We start from the raw sequence: 25249 nt of genomic DNA, 5'->3' as shown, positions 1-25249 counted from the left end.
TCTCATGCAAATAATATTCAACTTTTTTTTTTTTTTGTTGACATTTGACTATTAATTTGCTAAAACAATTTGATCTTAACTTTATTTATGCACAATCAAAAATCTGTCAAATTGCATATAATCAATAATAATTAATGAATAATTTATAATGGTATATAATTTTTTACTGTAGCTCTTCCTTTGTTTAACAATATTTCACATCATTTTTTGTTTTTGTTTCGTTCTGCTTTTCTACGTTTTCTTTTTGCAAGGGGTTAAATAATAGATATAATATAAAATACAATTCTTTTTGGGGGATAATTACTTGTAATTATGAACTAAATACACGATAATGATAATAAAGGAGAAAAATCATCGAGAATGTTGACACTTTGCACTTACAAGTATATGATCGAAAATGAAACTTTTAAGCACTTCTCTTTTCTTGTTTTTTGATTTTTTGGATAGTCTTGCACTATCCTAAACATTCTACAATTTATCATGGAATTTTGTTTCTTTTCGAAAACACAGTTTATACCGTTGTTTTGACCGCTTTTCAAGGTTCTGTATTATTCTGTTTATCCAGCCTTTGAAAGAGTGGGTTCAACTATTTGCTGACTGATAAGCAGCATTACAAAAATAGGCGTGATCGAGGGGCGTTGTTTGCTGTATTTAAGTGGGTCACAAATGAAGGAGGATTTCGTCTTTAATTGAGTGTGATGCCAGCAAACGAGACTTCCAGTGCGGCATCATTTGACTCCATGCGACTGCGCAAATGTGCCAGCGTATTCTTGTAGTGACTCTCGATCTGCTTGGTTTCCTCGCTCGGTTCCAGATTGGGCAGCTCTTCGTTTACCTTAGCAATGAGCTGCAAAATGTAATGGGAGAGTGATGAAAATCTGGACGAGAGTAAGTATAAGAGTAAAAGCCTTACCTGATTCAGCATGGCTACTGTGATGAGAGAATTACCGCGCTCAAAGTAGAATAGATAATGATTCAAGAGCTCCACATACAGCTGCACTTGCACTCCCGTATCCAGACAATGTGAAGCGATGCGTGCGCCCTTCTTTAGACAATCCAGCGTACGTTTCTCGTCTCGCATTTCCTCACCATTTTGCCTGCAGCGACAGCATATTAGATTGGGATTTTGATTTAAACTCTATTTTTGATTTACTCACTTGCCGCTCCAGAAGAGCGCCGCACAAGCCACCACACCCCGACACTGATCCGGTTTCTTCAGCAGTTTGGACGCGGCCAGCGCGCAATTGGTGCGCAGCGGCTCTGCGTTCTCCTCGCCAAAGCAGGACATTTGCTCAAATGTGGACATGATGAGCGTTATGGCCGCTAGTTGCGCCTTCGAGTCGGATATCTCATCTTCGTACAGCGAAAAGGCCTGCGTCATGAACTCGTATGCCACAGTCTCGTGATTTGTGTACCGAATCTCGCCAATAACCAAGGCACCTTGCAGGTATAGGCGCAATGCCAGGTCTGGCAAATCCGCTTTGGCCAATGCACTGATTGTGCTGTGACAGTACTGCACAATCTTCTGGCATTTCTTGTCCCAGTTCTCATCCTGTTCAGCAATTGCCTTGTATTTAAACGCCAGTTGATAGGCGGCAAATACAAGTGGAGGGAGGACGTGCTTCAGTCGCTGGCCACCGCCCTGGCCCAAATGTTTGCGGGCTATTTGCAGCATTTTATATTGCATATCCGGCTCATCGGATTTCAAGAGATGTATAAACCTATAAAAGCGAACGATTATGAAATTCAGTTGTATTCGAAGCAATGCCATAGCAACTCACCGTGCAACAACGCCCTGCTCCTCCGCAAACTCTTCGGCATCGACACTATTATTGGCAGCTGTCGTGTTCGTCTCGTCGTCCTTGATCAGCGGAGTTATGATCGTTAATATGCTATCTGCCTGATCGGCTGTGGGCACCAGCGTCTCATTCTCCAATATGTTCATAACCAAATATAAAGCCAACGATTTGCGCGAAGTGTAATCAAACTTTTCCAATAGGGGACAAAAGTTTTGCAATTGGATTATGGTCAGCGCGTTGTTGTAGAAGTCAATGCAGATGCGCAGCAGACGAGACAGTTCCTGATTCACAGACAACAGGTGCGAAATGCTGCAAGGTAAGTAAGTAAATGCAATTAACATTGATTCACGAATAGAGCCGCAAAACTCACTTGTTCATGTTCATGCGGTCGAGTATTTTTGCGGTTGTGCCTAGCACTTTGTCCACATAGTCAACCCGATCGGCATACACTTTCTGGGCTAAGCTGAGTAAGGCCACTTGTAGCGATATTGTGTCCTCTAGAGGCATGTCCGTGCGCGTTTGCACAATGTTTGCCACCTGTACGCTGAACACCTCAAATAGCTCCACTTCGGCGGGTATGATGGCATCGATGGCATTGCCGCTCGACTGCAATACAATTCGATTAATATATTTCTCAATTTATGTTGAGTTGAGATTCCTTACTTTGCCACTGCGTTGATTATAGGCTGCCAGTCGTTCGATGAGCGATATTATGATATTCTTAACATTCACGCCTGTCTCCAGCTGGGCGCAGGACTTTAGGAACGGATCAAGTGTCTGCAAGTGAAACTCGTCGGGAAATACTTGGATGATGCACTCCATTAGATACTCTTGCGCAATGGCATCTCGACAGCTGACCACCTGCTCCAATATGCCGGGCAGTATCAAACGCCTGTACGTCTCCAGTGTGGCAGACTCCAGCTGCGATAGACGCACCAAGTTTGTGCCAACCAGAATTTTCAGCTCTTCGCGTTCCTTTTCTCTGCGGGTTTTCTCGCTTGAATGGCCCTGATGCTGCATGCGCACCCACAATTTATTCATCTCTGCGAAATTCGTCAGTACAAAGTCGATGGCATCATACACATTGCCCTCGTGCTCATTCTCTGCTACCAGAACGTCGGGCAGTATGTTGCGGGTGCACTGCAGCAGATAGTTGCGTAAGAAGAGACCGCGCAGCGGATGCTGCACGCCTCGACACATCTCCACCAGATCCTTCAGAATACTGCGCTTTAACGTAGGGTCGTTCTTTATGTACACAATGCCCACTGTGATGAGCAGATAGAGACGCGGCACTATCGTGTGCGAGTACTGAACCAGTTCATATAGATCCGTCTCCTTGTTGTTCTTCTCGCTTAGATACAGCTCCAGGTGGCACAGTTCATTCGTGATGGACATATCTATGCACAAATATTTATTAAATGATTGTATGCAATGCCTAATCTTATAGCTTTTATGCATTTTATATACGTACACAATTCGTAGTAGCTCTTCGGTGATAGAACCGAGGTGCGCAACTCGCTTAGCATCGTGCTGGCACATTTCAGCGCGTCCAGCATGCGCTCCTTGTCCAGAAAGTGATTCATTTGGAATGCCTGTTTACGCGCCGCACCGGCCGCCTCGGCGAGTAGCTTCTCCTGGTCGTCCAAACCATTCGGCATCGTCTGAAACGAAACATAGCATACAGTGTCCGGCAATGTGGGCCAACGATCCGATGAACGCGAATACATGGGAGAGTATGAGTAATTTCAGCAGCGACAATTTGAGAGAGTTGAGATTTACAAACACAGAAAGCACAAAACACAAAATACAGAGCCGAGTGTGATGAGATAAGCGTCGACAGCTCGTTCAGCTGCTGCTTGTTGGATTGAGCGAAAGATGATAACATAAAACCAGAGCTGGTATTGCTTTTGCCCAGACTCCGACCAATTGCTGACTGCGATCCCCGCCCAGGGCGTGCATTCAGTACAAAAGCGAACAAATAGTAGTAAGATATTAGTGCAAATAGAAGTAGTAGATAGTGGAGTGGTGTGAGGGGGGAGTGGAGTGTTGGATAAGCATTGCCTCTGCGTGGCGTATTTACCCTGGTTTGGCCACCAGTGGGCGCTTGGCCGCCGTACGTGGAAGAGTTCCAGGGATACATGCTGGATGATCGGGGTGCTGTGCTTTTGGTGGTAGTGTTGGTATATGGTTATGTGGACTCCAGTACTGCTTGCGGCTACGGCTGCGGCTGCAAATGGCAAATCGCACTAGTTTTTGCCGCTAGCAAAGTGGGCGGGCGAGGGCGCAGTCAGCGTTTTAGCGTTCGCAGTTTGTCTTTCTTTTCTTGTAGCTACTTGGGTACTTGCACTTTGCTGAAATGTCTGTTTCCGGCTTCTGGCGACTACGTTTGGGTTGAGGGCGCACTTACCATTACAGCAGCGTTAAGTGGGCGGAGCAAGGATGAGAAATTATCTTAAATTAAAGTAATTTTTTCAATAGTTTTGTACTCAGTGTGACCACAGGCGGCAACCACTGAAATCCACCATTAACAAAATACTAAATAAATAAAAATACCATAAAGTGCCGATATGGACTTTGGTCACACTCTCGGAGGAATTCTGTTCGAAATGTATGATATGCGTATATTTGTAGCCGGTTAGTTATGTTGGATTAACAATTGTGTGATTCGAGTGTAAACAATTAGTTTTTCGCTTGTCTTTTTTCGCGCAGTTCTTTGCAAAGAGCATCTTCACCATCTGGCTCAGAGCCCTGTTGCTTATTCGCAGCGGCCTTTTCGAGTTGCTCCTTCTCCATCCTGGCGACGCCTTCGCGGACAACCTTATCAATATCATCAATCAGTCCAGCAGCGCCGAAACGGAAACGTTGCGGTGTCAACCAGCGAGTGCCCAGTGTCTCCTTAACGAGAGTCATCCAGGCGATGGCGTCACGCACTGTTCGCACTCCGCCAGCTGGCTTGAGGCCAACTATTTGGCAAGTGCGTCGCTTGAACTCCTGTATGGCAAAAATCATGACCAGGCCAACGGGCAGAGTCGCATTCACCATCTCCTTGCCTGTGGAAGTCTTAATAAAGTCCGCACCCGCCATCATGCAAACCATGGCCGCTTTGTACACCTGATAAGCAGAGCAAATCAATAAGAGATTCAGCTACAGATTTCTCACTCACATTCTCCATGGTACCCAGTTCGCCAATTGCAAGGATGGTCTTGAGCAGCGCGTGGTCACCGCAGGCGCTGCGCATGAGCACCACCTCGTTGTAGAGCGCCTTCCAGTCGCCCAACAGTGCCAGCTGCCGATTGATGACAATGTCAATCTCCGTGGCACCCGCGAGAATGGCATGGCTTATCTCCTGCAAACGCGTCTGCAGTCCATACTGTCCGGTGGGAAAACCACTGGCCACTGCGGCAATCGCAACTCTATCCAACTGTTTAAATTGTTCGACCGTTGAATAGGCGTCCTGCACACGCGCCGGATACACACAAACAGCGGCACAGTGGATGTCCAGCAGAAGTGTGCGCTCAAAGAATTTGTCGAAAAACTGCGGCTCAAATGGATAACAGGCGCGCACGCACATCCGACGCACATTCGCCTTCGTATCATCTCCAGCCAGTGTGGTCAAGTCAGTTAGCATGAGCGCTCTCAGAGCCCACGCGATTTCATTTGTGCCCGTAACTATACACTGGTTCGATAGAGTCATTGCAATCTCCTCCACCTGGCGTAACGATATGTTTACAGCTAAAAACGTGGGATCTGAAAGATTTGCATGGAAGCTGTATGGCATATAGGCATATATAAATAAGACGTGTCTTACCAAATGGCAGAGTTTTGTTTACAATCAAATTTTTGGACTCCATGTTCAAAGTGGGACTGAAAATTATATTTATACGAGATACTCCCAATTTAAGTAGAGCAGAAACTGCACGCGAAGCCTATAGGCCTTCTTATAAATGGTATGTATAGATGCGTTGAATTATGTAAAATATGGGGACAATGCTTTAATACTGACTAATGTAACGACCCAATTTTAAGCAGAAAAGTCTGCATATGTATATGAAACCGATTTGAAAGTCTAAGCTAGGAAAGTTTGATCACATTTCTTTTCCTATTTGTTAACTAAGAAACTTAAAAAACACGCCCATTTCTAATACTAGACTGACAATGACTTGCATTCCATGAGTGGATAGATAAGAACCAAATAATAATACAGACAGTAATGATTCATTTGTGACGGCCAACAGTAAAAGGTGATCATTTAATTGTCCTAATTAAACTAATAATATATTGCATTGAATTTGGATCGGGTAACGTTAAGTTGATATTTTAACGATGCTTCGACCACTGCTCCCAGTATTCCTGTTTCTGCATCTCGTAAAGTCGTGACACGGTGCGTTCAAAGGCAAACATTTCCTCTTCTCCAGTAAATACGCTCGACTGTCATGGGAAGAAAATATTAATATTAATGCAAATACAAATATTTAAACAATTTTAAGGCCTTACCGAATTCTCGCTTAGTTTCAAGTCGTCCATTAACGAACGGTCCGCATCAGATATTTTGGTTTTTTCAGAAACTTGAAATAGGCTGTCCAGCGGCTCATCCGCTGAGATAACAACGCGAACTCGATTGTCGTACAGAGTATCAATAAGCGTAATGAATCTCCTCATTTGGGATCTCACGTTAAGATTTAGCTGGGGCACATCGTGTATTAGCACTGTATGAAAGAACTGTGCTATCTGAACGTAGTCGTTGCCTCCTAATGGCTGCAAACGACACAGATTAACAATAGTCTCTCATTACCCAATCGAAGAGATTACTCACGCGATCGCAGAGCTCGACGAAGCTGCTGTTCAATACCTGGCCACACGTGCGTTGAAAGGTCAGTTCGCGTCCAAAATGCGTGATTGTGCGGGGCCTGATGATGTCATTCTCCTCAGAGCACAGAATCTTGAACATGCGATTCATCATTCCATTCGCGTCTGTCTTGCCTTTCACGAAGTAGTTCGTGTCACCTGATTGGGCAACGCGACGATAATCGATCGAGTCTAGATTCGCTGTCTGGCAGCGTCTCTGCAGCAGACCGATGAACGGTACAAAGTTGACGCGCTGCAAGCCGTTCTTGTACAGGTCCTCTGGATGCCGATTGCTTGTGGCCACGACGACAATGCCATGTCTAAAAAGGTGCGTGAATAGTCGCTTAAGTATCATCGCGTCCGCAATGTCTGTCACCTGGAATTCGTCGAAGCAAATGAGCCACGACTCGTTTGCTATTATATCAGCAACAGGCTTAGTGGGATCGAAGGGGGCTGGTCTCTCCGAATTGAAGGCACGATCCACTGGACCCTGTCGTTCCTTTGCCTCGTGTATGAGGGAGTGCACCTTGCTCATGAAAGCGGTGAAGTGAACCCGACGTTTTTGGTGGACCTGTTAATAAGGGGATTGGGAATTAAATTAAGTATTTAATTAATATACAATATATATTAATGTATCATATATTAAGACAATATTCAAATATAAATAATGGAAAAAACCAAAGATTTACTAAATTTAAGCGAATTGAGCTCAACAATTTATTTGCACTGGTTCCTTTTAATTTTTCTTGGAAATTTTATATTATGTCATAATGATATCGCAGTTAAAACAAAGTCTTCGGTTTCTTTTTTACACACACCTCTGTACAGGAGTCGTAAAAAATATCCATTAACGTGGTCTTGCCCACACCCACACTACCGTAGATGTATAGACCCTGGGGGGCGTGGCTGCCCGCATCCATATCGTCGTCGGCATCACTGCCATCACTGGAACCACCGCCAAACACAGATGATAAGAATCCACCGCCTGATCCACCGCCCCCCTGTGTGGATGGTCGATATCCTTGGAGTCTATTGTAGAGTTCGTCCAGTTTCTGCATTGTTTGTTGCTGCCTGCTATCGCTCCTCAGTTGACCAGACGAAACTCGTTTTTGGTACTCGGCCATTGGGCTCAGGTGGCGGCATTGAAAGATTACACATGCTTGCTCTAATTGGAGCAACAATTTCGACTGGGAGCGCAGAGCGGTGCGCGCCACTGAGCCCACTTTATAAATTAACATGGTTTGGCCAAAATATTATATCACGCGGTTTTTGGTGGGCAGATTGATGGAATTTCTCACGTCAGCTTAACATATTACATAAACAATTTTGGCGATATCCGCGTTGTCGAAACGTTGACCGCGAATTTCGTACGTTGGCGTTGGCCGTGAATTTTCACAACTGGCCAAATCACAAATGACATTCTAACAAAATGCCACAGCTGTTGTGTTTGCCATTCACCGTTGACAGATTGAACATGAACAGCTGTTCGCCAATTCAATCATATGCCGGCTCCAGTTCATTTTTGAGCTTTTCAAATGAACTAGCGCGAAATTTGAATTTGTTATTGATGTATGAGAAGAAAATACGCCATTAATAAATTAAAGTTCAAAGTTTACACATTTATTATACATTTATTACACACAAAATTTTGTAATAGTAAATGGAATATATTCGACGTTCTTTAACTTTCTACTGGGCTCATCTCATGGCAACTATTTCTATTTATTTATGGCTGACTTTGCATTTCTACATAGCTTTTTACATTCAATTTTTTTCACCAGTTAGGATCTGGGTACAACGGCTCGAATTAGTTTGAGTTTAATAATTTTCTGCTGATTTTCATGCAGGAGCAAAAAAATAAAATACATCTAAATATTTGTTACTAATAAATTCATACATTTATATAATTAATTAGGATTCCGTTTTTGCTTTGCTTTGCTATTCAAGTGAATTGGGCATTGCCAAATATATATATATCTTTTTTTTTTTTTTCATCGTATTATATATTCTTTTAAATTCCATTGTGCTGCATTAGTTTTGATATACAATACATGTTAGTTCACATCAATAATTAATAAAAAGCGCAACTTCTTTGTCAACACATTAAAATTGTTGTTACTTAAATTGTGACTTGATTTGAAAAAAATTGTTACGCAATCTTTCAAAATCTGATACAGACATATGAACTATTTACTGTTGTTCTCAAAGATTAAATTTACTTAATAAATGTATTTTTTTTAATTATATATTTTAGCTTTTGATATAAGTGTTGATTTGATGTAAAATCTAATGTTAAACACTCGAGCTCCCCGCGAGAGGAGAAAACAATTTTGTTTGGAGTTTTTTTTTGTTTTTTTCTTTTTTTTTTCATGGTAGCTCTAGTTAAATTTCGAATGGTCCCGACTTATGTAAGAAACCTATAATAACATTCATTTTGTTTGCATGCGTCAAAAATAAGCCAAAATTACTTAAAAACTATGTAATGCAAATTGAATTTGAATAGTATAACATTTTAATGAATTATTAACTAGATTTAATTTTTTAAATTTTGGTTTTCGCTTTGAATATTGAATAATCGAATTGAACAACATGAATATTAGTACGATTTAAAAATGCCATCGAATTAGCATTATTCAAGTAATATATTTGTGTATATAATTTAATTTAATTAATTATAAACTCCGTTCGGCCTACAATGGCCAGACACGCGCTAAAAATCAGTACAATTGATTCACATCTCATCATGGGATTATATAATTAAATTCTTAAAAAAATTCCAAAAAATTATTGCTTTTGATTTGCATATATATTTTACAATTCGAACTATATAATTTAATATTTAATTAACTGGTCAAGCTCGGTTAACTAATTTGATTCTCGTTTAGTTAGCAAAGAAAATCAAAAAGGAAAAAATAAATATTCTCTGGAAGTTGGAAGATGGTTAAGTTGGATTTGTGTCGGAAGAAAGAAAAACACATTGAAACAGAAATAAATTAAAAGTATATATTTTATATTTGTTGAATATGTACATAAAGTTCGATACATAAATGATAGAATTAAAGTGACTAGCGTTAAAGTAGAGTAAGTGTAAATGATACATATATACAGAGATAATACAGCTATGTTTTACGAGTCTATTTGTAGCTTGTACATTACGAAACTTAGGCGATAAAGTTGAGGGAGCTTTTCTATTTATTGTATATAGTATTTGTATATGTAAATAATCCTTTGGATTTCGTATGCACCGAATTTTGAGAAACCAAATGGCTAATTGGGTCTATAGTAATAATAAATATAATTTTAATCATAATAACGAAAATGCCCCCTCGACCCCAGCTGGTCGCTGGCCATGCTCAGTCGTTGTGTTTGTGTAGTGGAGGAGGAGGAGACGTTTAGAGCACGTGCAGATTTTCGCAGCTCTTCGACTTGGAATCTCGCGTCCAGACGCGTCCCAGCAGTCCCTTGACCTTGAGGCTAGTAGATGTACGCGAACCGCGATATTTACGTGGGCTACACAACAAATGAGGTGAAAAAGTTGGCGTTGTAATTAGCTGTCAGGCATTCGAATGCTCAAAGCAACTCACCTGCTGTGTGCACTGCCGGGCGGCGTGCCAGAGCCATCGCCTAGTGGACCGCCAAGCGGGCCCAGCGGCGTATTGGCATTCAGGCAGCCCGAGCTGAGCGGTGAGCACGCACGACGCTTGGACTTGCGAATGGAACGCTTGCGAAACAGATCCCTGCAAATAAAAGCAAATTTAGAGTTATATTTATTTTTTTTTTATATTGCAATTCAATGATTTGCAAGCCACTCAAATACCAACCTGGATTTTTCGGGATTCTCGAGCTTGAGGCGTATCTGCGACAGCAGACCCACCAGCAGCTCATCCACGTTGTGATTAATGCCCACCGATGTCTCAATGAATTTGCAATCGTAGGCGGTGGCCATGGCCTTGCCCTCTGCAATAAACAAAGATGGTAAATATTTTTTAGTGCTTTGCTGAATCTCAGTTATGCGGCAAGTTAATCAAATCGAATTGCGTCGCTTAGTTAAACTCTTGGGCGGGTAATAAAAAGCAAAACTTGGACACTTAATACCTAAACACGTTGCCCATTAACCTCAGCCTCTCCGCAAACAGCGATGGCCCCCAATCTCCCTCTCTCTCTCTCTCTCTCTCACTCCCATTGTGCCATGGATGCTGTCAGCTCTATAGATTTCGTCACGTTTGCTGCGCCTGCTGTCGTTAAAATCTTTAGCCTACGAGTACAATAAGTAGCTCTGCGTATGTTTTTGCAGGCCCGTTTTTATGGCAACCACACACACACACACATACGCACACACACACCACATACATATGGGGCTTTATTAACGATGTGCGAAAAAAGTTGGCGTCATTTTATTAGATTTTGATAGGATGTTCTCATCGCCTCGCCGACTCCGCAGCTTTTCTTAAATGCCATCAGCTTATTACGGTGCTTTTATTAAACACCCAGCTGGCTGAAGTGCTGCGAGCCTTAAAGATTTATTTTGCAAAAATATTTGCCACCCCTTTTGCATCGGCGCTGGCTCAAGAAAGGGCAGCTCAGTCCAGCTCGGGCGCTTAATTAAAAGCAAACACAAATCATAAACAATGAGAACTACTTGGCAGCCAAATGGCAAATGCCAAGAATTTCAAATATTTGTGAGTGCAGCTCAGCTGCTCATATATATAATACGACCCCAGATATTATTTAAGCATTAGCTTATTTCCTGTGCACTTTAATTGCTTTTTTATTTGATTTTCTTTTCTTTTTGCATTTATTAATTTCTTTGAGGTTTGCTCATGTTTTCGGTAATCCTGTACTCCCCCACTCCATGTGCTATAAATATTTTATGAAATTTCTGCTAAAACATCATCCCCTAAGCATCCTCTTTATATTGACAACAATAGAAATGGGCTTATTAAGGCGTAAGCCGCAGGAATGAAATGTAATCAATTTTGTGCTTAAACAATTTTCCCAGCTACACAAGTAGTATAAAAGCGCGTCCATTTGCTGCTCCTCGCAGACGCTGTCCTATGACCTAAATTTGCTTCTCGCTACATTTTTCTGCTTTGCTTATTTTGTCAACGCGGCCGACACTTTCATAAGCGGCCATTAGAAACAAATGTAATTTGTGAAAATATTGAATTTCCTAGATGAAAGCCCTGCTTAGTGGATTGCTGGCTAACGGTGAATAAATCTCCTGACCGTTTAAATTGATATTAAGGTAGATGGCGATACTTAAATACCCTAGAGAAAATTGAGCTAATATGTTTCCAGTGGCGGTTGGCTTTCATATACTAAATACGTAAAAGTCTGTTAGTTAACAGAAATACAAATGTTATTTGTACACTCACTTTTGTCACTCCAAATGTTAAATTTAACACTCTGAGTGTGAGATGTTACTATGTTAATAGCAGCTCATTGAGTGAGGATGTCTTATGCTAACAGCAGCTCATGTAAATAGCAGAGAACTGTAACTGTTAAGTAACATTAAATGCATTTAATTGCCTCTATCTAAGCTCAGGTCCACTAACAATTCTTTTGGGTTGTTTTTCTCCCTGTCTTGATTTCAGTAGTCAAGCAAACCTTTGAAAGGACTTTGAGAAAGTTCAAATATTATAGGGTATTTAAATGGTTGTGCTTGAGTAAACATAAAAAGCAATGAGCGCCCAGTTGAGTGACCTTCACTTGCTTTACATTTAACGATAGCCTCTATACATTTAAATACTATATATATATATGCGTACATTGGGTGTGTGTGTATAAGTGTGTGGGTATGTAGGTGTATGCTTCGTTGGGCGAACCGCCAATCAACTTCCGCTTGATCAACTTTCAATGAAAAACCAAAATTAAAGCGACTGCAGCTGTCTGTGGCCGCTTTTATGGTGTCCTTTGCAGACATCCAACGACGTCCAACAATAGCAATAATAACACACACACACAGACACATATGCACACAACGATTCACCTTGTCGGTGTAGGTGTATCTATTTTTAAGCGAAAATATCCAATCGAGCACATTTTGAAGTGCTAATGAAAGGCAAAAGTGGAAATCGTTTAGTCAGCTGCATTGAATCTAGTTTATTTACCTTCGGATGTAACGAGTCGACTCCTGGCGAGGTCCGCTTTGTTCGAGACAAGAATAACGGCTTTCTGTGCGATGTTTTGATTGGTCCATAACACCTGAAGCACCTGCTCGGCAATGTTGAAGCTGCTGCGGTCCGCGGCGGAGTAGATGACGCAATAGCCATGTGGATCATAGTTGGTCAAGCATTCATCCGGCTGTGAAAGCAAAGGACACAAATTTGACATTGAGTGAGGTTCAAGAGATGCCTGAGCTGTGTGAATGGGTGATTTTGTCTGTCTGTGTGTGTGTGTCTGTGTGCATGTCTGTGTGTGTGTGTTGCTTGTGTATGCTAATGGCATTATGAAATGTCACAGATAAGGTATCTGTAAGGTTGAAAGGCTGCGAATTGACCTTAGTTCGAATGGCATTTTGAGCGAGCTATCGCCACATAAAAATCAGAGTACTTACGGTCATTTCAGTGTATCCATGATCTATAAATATTAGCTCGGACTCCTCGCCGCTGAGTAATACTGATACGGCTTTTTCGCCAGATTCGTCATCTGTTCATTTGAAAACAAAAGATTTGATTAGAAACGAATTTGGATACTTGGCGATTATAATTTATATACAATATAGAATAGAATAAGAATAATCATAAGAATAACTAAAAGCAAGATAAAGCTACAAAGGAAGAGGTGCAAAGAACGTGATAATCATTCAGATAGAGGTAGTTCGTTTTACTAATATATACATATATATTTACAATTTTCGGATTGGTGGCTTGTGGTTTGGTTCTTTGTGTTATTTTACTTTCGTTTTCGGTGGCATTTGTCATGCAATTCAAAATATGCATTCTTAAAGGAAGGGTGGCGAGAGGGGGGGTTTGACATTTCTAACATGATGTATGAGGACAAATACATAAAGCTTGATGCAATAAAACGTACTTTATCGAGGATGTTTTCAAATATTTGATTGATATATGCTCGCGAATGGAAAGTTCGCCGAGCGCCCAGAGGTATGCAATGAAATATGAATGGCCGTGTGCTTGACTGTGCGTGAGTGTATGTGCGTGTGTGTATGTGTGTTTTGTACTTTTGATTTTAACAGGCATATTGCATACATATATGTAAATTGATTGTTTTTAGAGCCTATTGAACGCCCACAACTGCAATTTGATGATATATCTGATACATCCTGACTCTTCATCCTGCACTTTTCCATTTTCAATTTTCAATTTACAATTTATGGCAGTCTGTAAATTACAACTGTAATTGACTATTATTGTCTCGTTTTTTTTTCTCCCCTTTCTTTTCACATTTATTTATTGCATTCACTGATTACCCAGCTGAAATTTCATGATATTTTAAAGTCGCCTTTTGTAATTCGAACAGTTGAGCAGGCAGTTTAATTAAAGCCGTGATAAATTAATTATTTGCATAAAGTATTTATAGATTAACTACTTTTAGGTCACAATATATCACTTGCCCAAACTCAATCGACATAATGACATTTACACATATTTGTATTGGGGCTTCATTAATATTAAGCCGACCCATTTGCAGGGGATTAGTTTGTGGCAGACGAAGGAGGAGGAGTTTGGAGGTCTGCAGCACACAAAGCCGTATTTATTGAAGGTAATCATATTTTGGAAAGGGCAGCTTGTGTTTGTTTGTTTTTTTTTTCTCTCTTTGGCAGGGAAGGGGGCGTGTTGTGTGTGTGTGATAGAGTAAACTACTAAGGACTTAAGCCGGTGGCCTAATCGGCAGGGCGTGTAGTACGTGGTCGTGTGTCCAGTGTGTTAAGATTAGATAAAATTAAGAGCTAGTTAGAGTAAGTTAATTGGAATTCAATTGGAAACGCAACGCAAATGCAGCTCAAACGTTAAACAAGTGAAAAATGAAAAGATTTTTGTATTTGTTTTTTTTTCTTTTTTTTTATAAAGTGTTTAGGTTGATAAAGTTGTTGGAAAGCGTTTAGTATAGATTAAATATGGAATTGGAATAAATATTATTATATATCGTATAATTAATTTGAATAGATTTTGTTTTGTTTTGGTTGTTGTTGTTGCTATTACCGTCGGCGGCTTTTTCAATATGTATGCGTATATCACAGTTGCCTAGATCTGAATTAAGTTTCGTTTCGTTTACGGTTCGATTGATGTTTTTGTTTGGTTTTTTTTTTTTTTTTTTATAATTGTTGTTGTTGTTATGTTGAATGAAACATTAGGTTGTTATATATGGTTATATATGGTCGAAAGACGAAAGAGAACAGAAAAATATCAATCATTTTATATTGTTGTGTTTTGTTTGGTGTTAGAATATTAAAAATGAGATTTTACATTAGTCTTATGTTTTCTGCTTTTTTTTTTTTTTTTTTTTTTTTGGTGCTTGGTAAAGTTACAGCAATAATTTTGATAGAAAATTGGAGTAGAATTTCGTTTGCATATACATTTTTTATGCTATTCAAATTTCTCTCTCCAAATTTCCGCATTTTAAGAAGCATTTTTCCGCGCTGTACATCTGCACGAATTTTATATTTGTTTCGTTTTATATTCATTTTTTCTCGAATTTGTGTGCAATTTTTCCCAAATACGCATTGTAAAAATTTTCCAGCACAATTCGTTTGTTTCGATTTGCCAATTTATGCGATCAAATCTCAGTGGCCATATGTACAAGGCGGGTCGTAAAAAGTCAACCGACATAAAGCGAGAAATGAAAATAATGATAAATATAAATATATATGCATTTGTGATATGGTCGTAAATTGTTGTTGTAGTCAAGGGCAAAGCACAGAACGACACACAAGAATTTAACAGATAAACAAAAACAAACTCAAAAACACAAAAAAAAAAAAAAAAAAGAAAAGCCACGCAAATGAGACAAAAAAAAAAACACATCAACATAGAAAATCAAAATCATTTGTGAAGGCAAATGCCAAGGCAACCAAAGGCAAACCAAAGGGGATACATCGCAACTAGACGGACTCACATTCAAGGGTCAAGGGTTGAGGACCAGACTGACACTAACACAGGGAGCACACACCGATAGACAAACACAAGCATACACACACACACACACACACACACACACTCGCACGCACACGGACACAATGATGAAAAGCATTAAAACCTAAACCTAAACACTTAGACGAAGTTTTAGCAGCATTCAAGTGGTTTGTCTCTGGCTGGCCAATGGCTGGCCGTGCAACAATTATGGTAGCGGGACACGGGGTGGGTGTTGGGTATTGGAATGGAGGCTACTCACCAATGCTTGTGTCATATGCATGCAAATACTCCGAGGTCATGAACTGCGAGACTAGCGAACTTTTGCCCACGGCCGGACCGCCAAGCATCAGAACTCTGCAAACAAAAATGGGATTAGCTTGAGCTGAGCTGAGCTGAGTGGCAAACGCTGTTGGTGTGCACGTGGCGGATTTACCTATAGGGACCGTTGCCCGGATTGGAGGTGCTGCTCTCCCGACTGGAGGCCAGCGAGGTGCGTGCCGACGTCGAACTGGGCGCCGGCAGTTGCTGTTGACCCTGCTGCAGCTGCAGCAGTTGCTGCTGCTGCTGCTGCTGTTGGGCGGTCAAGTGCTCTGTGCTGGAGTTGGAGCTGGCAACGCTGTTGTTGGAGCGACTGCGGCGGCTCTTCAGCGAGTCGCCACGATTCACCACGCCCTTGCCCGTGATGGAAAAGTGACGCAGTCTGTAGTACTCCTCCTCGACGCCAGTGTTGGGCATGGAGGCGACCCTAGAGTTAGAAAATGTTTACTCATCACTGGCCATTGGGCTGGAGTGGACGCAGCGCACTTACCGAGATCTCTGCTGGGGCAGGCATAGCTGATTTGGCCGACCCGAGGCGCGACTGCCCGGCATTTTCACCGACTGCGAGCGGCTGTGATGTGGTGAGCCATAGCTGCAATTGTCAAAAAAAGAAAAAAGTGTCGAATTAATAACACTTTTCAACTGGCCGAGAGCGTGTCTGAAATTCCATTAGCTGCAATTGACAGCAGCCCAAATGGAGTTTCAGCTGCGAAATTTAAGCGTTAATTGAATTGCCAACACACGCACATTCACACGCACACACACACACACACAGACACAGACACTCGCACAAAGATTCGTTTAGTGTGCTGGCTTGGCCTTGCAACAGTAGCTGGCATTTGCACGCATGTTTGTTAACTTGGCTGATTCGGAGCTCTCTCTCTGTGTCAGAGTTCATGGCCTGTGCAATCACTTGACCGCACTTGATTCGCACAATTTAGGCTAAATGGGCCAAACGTCAATGTTAAGTGCACACATTCTAAGTGAATCCATTAAAAATATATACATATATAGTTTAACTATAAATAAAAATTAATTTCGACTTAAACTAAATTCGAAATATTTTAAATTTAAATATAATTTGAATATTATTCAATATTTTACTATTATTTCCATCTATTTTTATCTACTTATTTACGCTTTAAAGCTTGTCTAAGCTGGCAGGATTTAAAGGCTTCGAGCGCACTTGGCTTGGATTTCCAGTAACGTTCATTTTTTTATTTCTATTAGAGTCATGATGCAGAGCTCACATAGCGACTATAAACTGAGCATATAAAACTTGAACTAAAGCATAAACTTGGGCATTTTCTAGCCTTAGCCGCCAGGCTCTGGGCTTTTATAGCCTTTCGCTGATGATATCAACAGGTAAAAATGTTTGCTCCGGCCAAGCGTCGTATACGTTATATGTGAACTTCGTATTTCGAATTTATAGCCTGCTCAAATTGGAAATAAATGAATTTCGAATCAGTTGCAGGTCATCAAGGCACTGCGTTTTGCCTCTGCCTATGGCATTAAATGCCATCCTCACTGGAAGGCGATTTCAGCTTTTGCATTCACAGAGACTTACCGCATTTCAAAGTCGCGCAGCTCCTCAATGGTTAGCGTATTGGTTACATCCAACAGCTGGCGCATGTTCTCATCTCGTTTGTGTTGCTGTTGTTGTTGCTGCTGCTGCTGCTGCTGGGAGTAGCCATGCCCCTGCACCTGGTGATGGTGATGCTGGTGCTGGTGCTGATGCTGATGCTGGTGTAGCTGTGCGCCGTGCGGCGGATGTGCTAGCTGCTGTGAGTGCCTCTTACGTGCATTCAGCTCTTTGCCCTGCTCCACACTGATAAAGTCCCCTTCATTTTTGATGAGCAGCGTCTCGACCGTGTTGTCCATGCTGAGCGATGGCTGTGGATGGAGGCAGGCAAAAGAAGGATTTGATTTAAGCGGATTGTTATAATTCAATGGGACACTCTTATTTACGTGAGTGCTGCCCTCGCCTCAATTAGCACTGAAGGTTCTTCTTGTTTTTTTTTTTTTTTTTTTTTGTTCCTATTCCTTTACTAGAAACTGAAAACTTTTCTCAATACTTGGTTTGAGCATTTTGCATAGAATTTCCATTCAGACCTTCGTCCATTGCTGGTCTATTTTTTCGAGTGGCTCAAGGCTCTGCTCCACTTGGCCGTGGAGTGGCTCTGTCCAAGCTATACAGTGGCGCAAAATAACTTTTCGCCTTATCTACACCTTGAAGTGTGGCGAATGCAACTGCCTGGCGGCATCGCGTGCTGCCTGAGTTGGCAACAAAAAAAAAAAGGAAAGGAAGAAGGCTAAGCATTTTGCCATTTGGTGTCGAGGCTAAAGACTTTTACTACAACTTCAGCTAGAAGCGAGTAAACAGGGTCATTAGCAGACCAATAAATTCAAATGAACTGATATTCTAATGAGACCTAGTTGCCACGATAGTTGTTCATAAAGGTGTAGCAAGTCATAAAAAAGCTGCAAATATTTCTAGACAGTTGCATAAGGAAAGTTTAGCTATAATTCCTTTGATTCCGATCTATCAGCACTAGCTTTACAAGGTTTTGCCTTGTTATTCAAGCCAAGCCTTTACTAATTTCAAGTACCTTAAAATATTTGTCTGGTTTTATAAGCTATATCTCTTTACCTGCGGCAACAGTCGTAAATAAACGCGATCAAACATGAAAAAAACGCATTAATTTCAACAAATTGAAAATTTTTCAACAAATTTACGCAAGCAACAAAAGTTTTGCCATAAATTACAGCCTGGCTAAGGCCTCCGTCTGAAAAGACGAAGTACCTCTTAACTAACTGAGAGAGAGAGAGAGAGGAAAGTAGAGAAGCACACGCACACCTGCACAGGTAACATGTTGCATACTTAAGTATTTATGCGGCAAATGTTGATATTAATGTTGTATATTTTATTGGCTCGCATGACAAAAGCAGCTCTTTTTTTCGCTTGCCTAATTAATAACACATATGCAGGTGTGTATGAGTGTGTGTGTGTGTGCGTGTTACACCTTTAGTGAACTGCCACGCGACTTGCCGCATGCTTGCCCTCCTCCTTCACCCCCTCCTCCTCCTCTTCTCATAGCAAACTTCTTCAAGTGGACGCAAGTGAAACTTTTTTTGGACTTGCTTACATAGGCAACCAATTTGCGGCAGATATTGCCCGCTGTGCGCCCAGTCCTTGATTAAGACATCCAAACTTTATGATGACAACGCGACGTATGCGCAATTTTGCGTATTGCATGCCTGCGACATGTGTGGCAAGCGAGAGCTAGATGCTAATTAAAATATTACGCAGCGCTGATAATTAAAACGAGCTGAGCACTCGACTATAAGTTTTATTTATTTCTTTCGCTCCCGCCACATATTTTTGGCTGGCCTCCCGTCGGGTCGAGCAGCGAGCAAAGCGAATTCATGCCGGCAGCCACGTAGCTGGAAAGTCTTCCATAAAAAAATGAGTGTATTTCGGGCTATGTGCGAATGTGAATATGTTAAACTTGAGGAAAAACGACTTCTTAAAGATCATTCTTAAATTTATATTTCATTTTAATGTAATGTATATTTTAATATATTTTGTCAAATTTCTTTGTTTATTTGTGAGTTCTGTTTTATTAATTTTAAATAAAATTAAATTGTTTGCTGAATTATTTAAGCAATGTTTGTACAAAAATTTGTAAGAAAGGGTTGCCAAAAATTAATCCCCTAACAAGTCCCCAAATTCATTTGAAAATATTTCGCTCAATTTGTCAAGCATAGCTACAGAATTTATTATGTAGGACACAAAATTCATATTTCTTATGAAAACACATAACTATAAACATATGAAGTTGTATATTTTGAAGAAAATCAAAATTAAAGTTTACTTTGATGCTCAGCTGAGTGAATCAAATTTTGATAAAAAAAACTTGCATTTTAATTCTTGTAAAACTCTTGTAAATTCCATTGAAAAACTTTCTTGGTTGTTAGAAATTCGACTAAACATTTTCCTAATCGGCTCAAAATGTTGCAGAAGAGACTTATAAAGAGCATTTCTTAGTAGAGTCAATCCAACGGCAGCTACTTTGCTCAGCAGAGTGTGTTTCCCATCAATTCTCAATGAGCCATTAGCCGCCGCAAAGAGTGTGCGAGAAACATGTGTAGCGGTTTTTAAATAGACAAATTAAAGGAAATATTAATCGAAAAAAAATGAACTAATAAAAAACATTGCGAATAAAATGGCATTTGCGATCGATTAGCTGCACTACAGTTGCGTTTGGCAGGCGCGCGGGCCAACGGGGCGTATGAATTTTGTTGTTTACTCTAGCGGAGCTGAAGCGAAAGAATTTATTAGTTTGTTTACACAGTTTTCGCTGCAATTCAGCAATCACTATGCAGTTTTTGACAGAAATGCAATATACATTTCTAAATTAATGCAAATGCCATAAGTAGTAAACGAAAGGTTGGCCAAATCGTTGCTAAGGCCAACGAAATATGCCAAATATGTGTGCATATAAATTGCTAACTTGAATTGCTGGCGTCTGCGAGAGCTCAATTCACACCTTTAACGGCTCCGAGCCGCCATGGCCACGCCTTATTGTTTATTTTTTGCATGCATTTAAAAATAAATTCAATTTGCTGTTGAATGTGTATAAAAATAAGCATGGTACATGTCAGGCAAGACGTTTGCCATCTCACTCTATCTCTCTCTCTCTCTCTTACACACACTTTTTTCAGTTTTCTATCTATCGTTTGTAAAATTTGATGCTAGCAATAAGAGCATGCAATGAAACTACATTGAAGATTGCATTTGCTTTAGTTCAGTTAGAGGGTGGAAAAGAGAGGGAGAGAGAGAGAGGGAGAGGCAACGATTTGATCTCTTAACAGCTGCCAGACGCTGGCCGCTGGCCATTGCCGAAATTGTGGAAAAGTTTCAGCTGCAATCATTAAGCTGAATCGATTTTTCTACGCTTTAGTCGTGTGGAAATACTAAAAAATAATTTCATTTGATTTTGGCCAAGCCAAACAAACTCAGTTCAGAATTGGCCAATTTACGCAGCTAATTCTGAATTATAGCTGCCAACTGATTTGTAGCTTTTTTTTTTCCATTATCAAATAATTATTTTAATAACTGGCTAAAAGATTTCATTGCTATGATGCGCCTATTGATAGATTAACTTTGTTATTGGCCAGGTATTTTTGGGCATTTTCTGTTAATAATTCACTTAATTGTTATTGGCTATTTTCCCAATGTTTTCCCATAACTTGCCTCTGCTCTGTGCCAGTTCCCCACATAATTTGATTATTAATAATTTTGTTTTGTTTTGTTTTGCTTTGTTGCAATTCACTTGGCCACCAGCCAGCCGCCTGATGCAAGGGTGCAAAGTCTGTGAGAAGTTTTCGATCTATAAAAGGTAAGCACGTTGCCTGGCCCGGCCTGGCCGTAATTAAATTGAACTCATCAATTTATTTCTTGTCTAGCCCTTGGCACATCCAGTTGATGCAGCTGAACTATTCGTGTTTGGCTCAACATTTCCGTGTGCCGTCGCTATTTTCAGCGGCTGAAACAATGGAGTGCATTGCCTATAGAGACAAGAGTATCTTGTATCTTGTGTCTTGTATCTTGCATCTTGCATCTGTATGCATGTATATGCGTTGCTGTTTATTTATAGCCCTAGTTTATTTATGGAACTGCACAAAAAACTGTTGCAAACTGCAGCTGCAGCGCTCTTCAAATGGGGTCAATGGATTCCGAAGCCAAGTCGCAGCGGGAATACGCGGCCGTAGTTGCCGGCCGAGCGGGGCACTTGGCCAGGGCAGCGCATTTATCAGTTAATTAATGACACTTACAAGACACTTGGAACTCGGCTAACATACTGCCCCAAAAAAAAAGCACCCCAACAAAGGTGCTCGGCCCATAAACAAACTGATTCGAGTAAAATTGTAAGCGTAATCAAACTCTGATGAACTAGAGGATACCCCGTGTCCATAAACAGAATACACTGCATATACATTTCATTCATAAAGACGTCAGAGCTTCTTTTACATATATCTTTCTTAAGTTGTCTATATAAACAAATTTACGCAGAATAATAAAAACGATTTTGCTCTTTTTGCTTTAATCAGAATTTCCTCAGCAAATCTTGGGTATTATTGATGTGGATTATATATAATCTTTTCTTGTATACATATTGTTTATTTCTGGCGTGTAATTTTTCTTTTCACTTCAGTTCCAAAGTTCTATGTATAACGCATTTAAACTTGATTTATCTCTATTAATTTCAGCTAGATAGACGTCAGAGTTTTTCAGAGTTTCTTAAGTTGTCTACATAAGAAAAATGTTCTGTTAGCTTGAATCAGAATCTCTTTAGCTTTTTTTTTTTTTAATGCATATAGATCACATATCATATTTATTTCTTAATAGTCTTGCATGCTTCATGTAAATATTTCTTCTCCTAACTTCAATGCAAATATGCTATTATACTAAGCTCTGTATCTATTTCTAACAACTACTCCTCCTCGGTCTCTTATCTGCCTTGCCACACTGTTAAGCACTTATCACAGCGCTGGGCGTAACAGCATGCGAATGTGTGCAATTAGGGATGAATAATTCACATGTATTCAGCTAGCAAATTAAATGCCAGCTGTTTGCCGCCAACTGGCGTTAAAAGAATGGCCAACATTAAGTATACGCCAACGACATCAAGTATACGCTGCGTCTAACGAGCCAAGTAAACTAAGTGGCAGTCTGTGAACTTTTGCTGTTGCTTTGATTTGCTTCTGCTTTTGTTTTTTTTCTTGTGATTTTCGGCCATGTCTGGGACTATAATTAGCGGTAGTTCGTGAACGGCCTTGACAAATGTGCCAAAAACACAAGAGCAGCAGCATGAAAATGAAACGTAAACAAAAAGTGTGGTCAATAACCGCTTTGGATGCGGCTAAAACGGCTAGTATGTTGCCATTTGGCAATATTAATTGCTTGCAATCATATAATTATATTTGAACCCGTTTGCCCAAATGCTTGACCGTTAAATTGTTCAATTGACCTTTCTCGGCATTCGCTTTTGATATCTAATATCTGAGTAACGAACCCGAGTGGAAATTTCTTTCGCTTTCCATTTGGCCGTTTGCAAATAATTGAGCAGCTTGAATTTAAATGAAAGCCCCCTCAAATATGCAATTAAATGAGAGAGCGCAGCGTTGTCCCTCTCTCTATCTCCTTCTCTCTCTCTCTCTCTCTCTCTCTGGAGATCTAACACACTTTAAACTGTGCAGCCATTAGGCGAATCACCTTGCCAGCTGAAGGACGCACTCAGCGTGTGGAGTGGGCGGAAGGGGGCGGGTCGGTAAGAGCTTTCTCGAATTGAGTTGCGAAATGCATGCCTGCACGTTGCTGGCGACTTAGCCTTCCTTAAACGTTACCTGTTTGCGACACCAAGGCCTAAAAACAAATGCATTTGCATGTTAACACTCTGGGCAATCCTCTTTCCACTCAGCCCCATTTGCTTCAATGCAAAATCAATAAACTAACAAAACAACAATAACAACAACAACAACAGGTGGAGCTGAGCAAAATTGTTGTTTGTCTGTTTTTGATATATCCAACATGTGTTTTTTTTTTTTGCAGCAAAGAGAGAGTGAGAGAGAGGGAGAGAGAGAAGGCAGACGGAACAGATAACTGCAGGAAACTTGGCACAAAAGCGTGTGTATGTATGAGTATATGTGTACGTGTGTTCTGTGTGTTGTCCAGCAAGTCTGCTTTCGTTTCAGTTGCAGTTGCCTCGTTTGCTAATGACTCGCTTTTGACCAAGCCTACAATAACATTGCTCTTTGGGCTTTAAGCTGATATACGATATGGAAATAATAGAACGTAATATTTTTTTAAGAACTTCCCTTTACTCTCGTCCATCGAAGCACACACAAAGTTTATTAGCTCTTCAAGAGCTCCGCTCACCCTTTGTTCCCCATGCGCCCAAGAGACTTTTATATAGCAAATTCTGCGAAATGGCCATGTCGAATACTATGTATTTATGTGAAATAATTGCGTTGTTTTGGAAATTTTCTTATGAACGCGCTGCATATTGAGGAAATTGTATCTCTCTTTTTTATGGGCCCGACAATAGATAGCCGGATGACTGTGAATCGCATAATAGAGTATAAAGGGGCGCATAACGTATATAGACGTACTCAAAGTCATGTTTGTTTGTTTTCGTTTTGTTGTGTTTTTGTCTATAATCGTAAGTAATTTTCCGTCAATTTTTCCCTTGCTTATGTTTATGCATAATCGCATGTATATACATATACTTGATGTCTATAAGCTCTTATTTCATACATGTTATTTTTTATCCCTGGGGGGCGAAACGAACTACTCATTGCGCCCCACAATGAAATCGTAAAAATATAATAAATCAGGAGCAGCTGTGAGTAGGAAAGTGGACAACTCGGACAACTTGGACAACTTGGACAATAATGTTTTCCACTGGGTCTCGATCTGGGCATGGATTACATATGCTTTATGCTTTTATTTTGAATGTAAATAAATATAAATGTGTAAAATACTTGTGCATAGTATTTATATAGGAGCAGCGAGCAACCTGTGCCTTGGCATAATTCCATTTCCATTTCCATTTTTATTTTCAGTTTCATTTGTTGCTCTTGCCTGTAGTTTATTTTGACAGCTGTCATCGCCCGGCATGATATGAGGTTTATTGTTGTACGAATGTATTAACAAATAGTACAGCACGGCAACAATTCAATTAAATGTGATATATGATATTTACAAGCCCATGCAAACAGACTTAAGAGCATTTTCAAGACCATAAATCTGAGTGGCAACATTTCTCGGAACTCGAGATGGGAAATGCACTTATGAATATTTAAAAGCTTCTTTATAAACAATTTTTGAAGGATTAAACTTCAAAATGTTGAGAAACTTGAAATTTTTTCGAAAATATTGAATAGGGAATTTGAAATTTAAAAAAACCTTTTTTAGGGAATACAAAATTTGATAAATAATTTTAAAATACAGAAGAGAATATAGAAATATATTTTAAAATTATTATATTAAAATTATAATATATAACTTTTACACTATAATGAATTTTAACATCATTATTAATTTTAATAAATTTTAAAATAATGCAGAACAGCTTAAATTATATATTTTTTGGCATTTAAAAAAATTGTTTGCCTTTATATTCATAATGA

The 25249-nt window shown here is 40.1% G+C and overlaps 4 protein-coding genes across 8 annotated transcripts in view; all 4 read right to left on the bottom strand.

Annotated features, from left to right (window-relative positions):
* Positions 1–139: 139 nt before the first annotated feature.
* LOC6579607 (vacuolar protein sorting-associated protein 35) lies at positions 140–4304 on the bottom strand. 2 transcript variants are annotated; one of them, XM_015163779.3, is made up of 8 exons: positions 4207–4304; positions 3271–3460; positions 2463–3196; positions 2170–2405; positions 1782–2108; positions 1158–1721; positions 914–1097; positions 140–847 (listed from the first exon to the last, which is right to left on the bottom strand). In XM_015163779.3, the coding sequence occupies exons 1-8, from the start codon at positions 4207–4209 to the stop codon at positions 686–688; spliced, it is 2400 nt and encodes a 799-aa protein (XP_015019265.1). In that variant the 5' UTR covers positions 4210–4304; the 3' UTR covers positions 140–685. The 2 variants fall into 2 exon arrangements, with proteins under 2 accessions (XP_015019265.1, XP_002005490.1); XM_002005454.4 differs by lacking the exon at positions 4207–4304 and adding an exon at positions 3880–4181.
* Positions 4305–4394: 90 nt separating this feature from the next.
* Positions 4395–5915, bottom strand: LOC6579606 (deoxyribose-phosphate aldolase). Its single transcript, XM_002005453.4, has 3 exons — positions 5608–5915; positions 4963–5546; positions 4395–4910 (listed from the first exon to the last, which is right to left on the bottom strand). The coding sequence occupies exons 1-3, from the start codon at positions 5648–5650 to the stop codon at positions 4479–4481; spliced, it is 1059 nt and encodes a 352-aa protein (XP_002005489.1). The 5' UTR covers positions 5651–5915; the 3' UTR covers positions 4395–4478.
* Positions 5916–6013: 98 nt separating this feature from the next.
* Positions 6014–8098, bottom strand: LOC6579605 (putative ATPase N2B). Its single transcript, XM_002005452.4, has 4 exons — positions 7463–8098; positions 6613–7215; positions 6294–6554; positions 6014–6227 (listed from the first exon to the last, which is right to left on the bottom strand). Exons 1-4 carry the CDS (start codon positions 7880–7882, stop codon positions 6117–6119), a joined length of 1395 nt encoding a protein of 464 aa, XP_002005488.1. The 5' UTR covers positions 7883–8098; the 3' UTR covers positions 6014–6116.
* Positions 8099–9633: 1535 nt separating this feature from the next.
* LOC6579604 (mucin-5AC) overlaps positions 9634–25249 on the bottom strand; it is a 43698-nt gene continuing 28082 nt past the window's right edge. For 2 of the 4 annotated variants that reach the window (XM_044010843.1, XM_002005451.4), the window contains 9 exons: positions 17622–17947; positions 16545–16646; positions 16170–16481; positions 15996–16090; positions 13201–13292; positions 12755–12947; positions 10466–10601; positions 10229–10381; positions 9634–10154 (listed from right to left, as the gene is read on the bottom strand). In XM_044010843.1, coding sequence (XP_043866778.1) covers positions 10037–10154; positions 10229–10381; positions 10466–10601; positions 12755–12947; positions 13201–13292; positions 15996–16090; positions 16170–16481; positions 16545–16646; positions 17622–17947 — 1527 coding nt within the window. In that variant the 3' untranslated portion in view covers positions 9634–10036. Of the gene's footprint in view, positions 10155–10228; positions 10382–10465; positions 10602–12754; positions 12948–13200; positions 13293–14016; positions 14855–15995; positions 16091–16169; positions 16482–16544; positions 16647–17621; positions 17948–25249 lie in introns of those variants that run through there. The other 2 variants (XM_015163772.3, XM_044010844.1) reach the window with 2 other exon arrangements.

This window comes from Drosophila mojavensis, unplaced genomic scaffold, assembly GCF_018153725.1.
Source record: "Drosophila mojavensis isolate 15081-1352.22 unplaced genomic scaffold, ASM1815372v1 contig_80, whole genome shotgun sequence".
Lineage (NCBI taxonomy): Eukaryota > Metazoa > Arthropoda > Insecta > Diptera > Drosophilidae > Drosophila > Drosophila mojavensis.
Note: the sequence above shows the minus strand (reverse complement) of the source record. Positions and strands in the feature narration are given on the sequence as shown.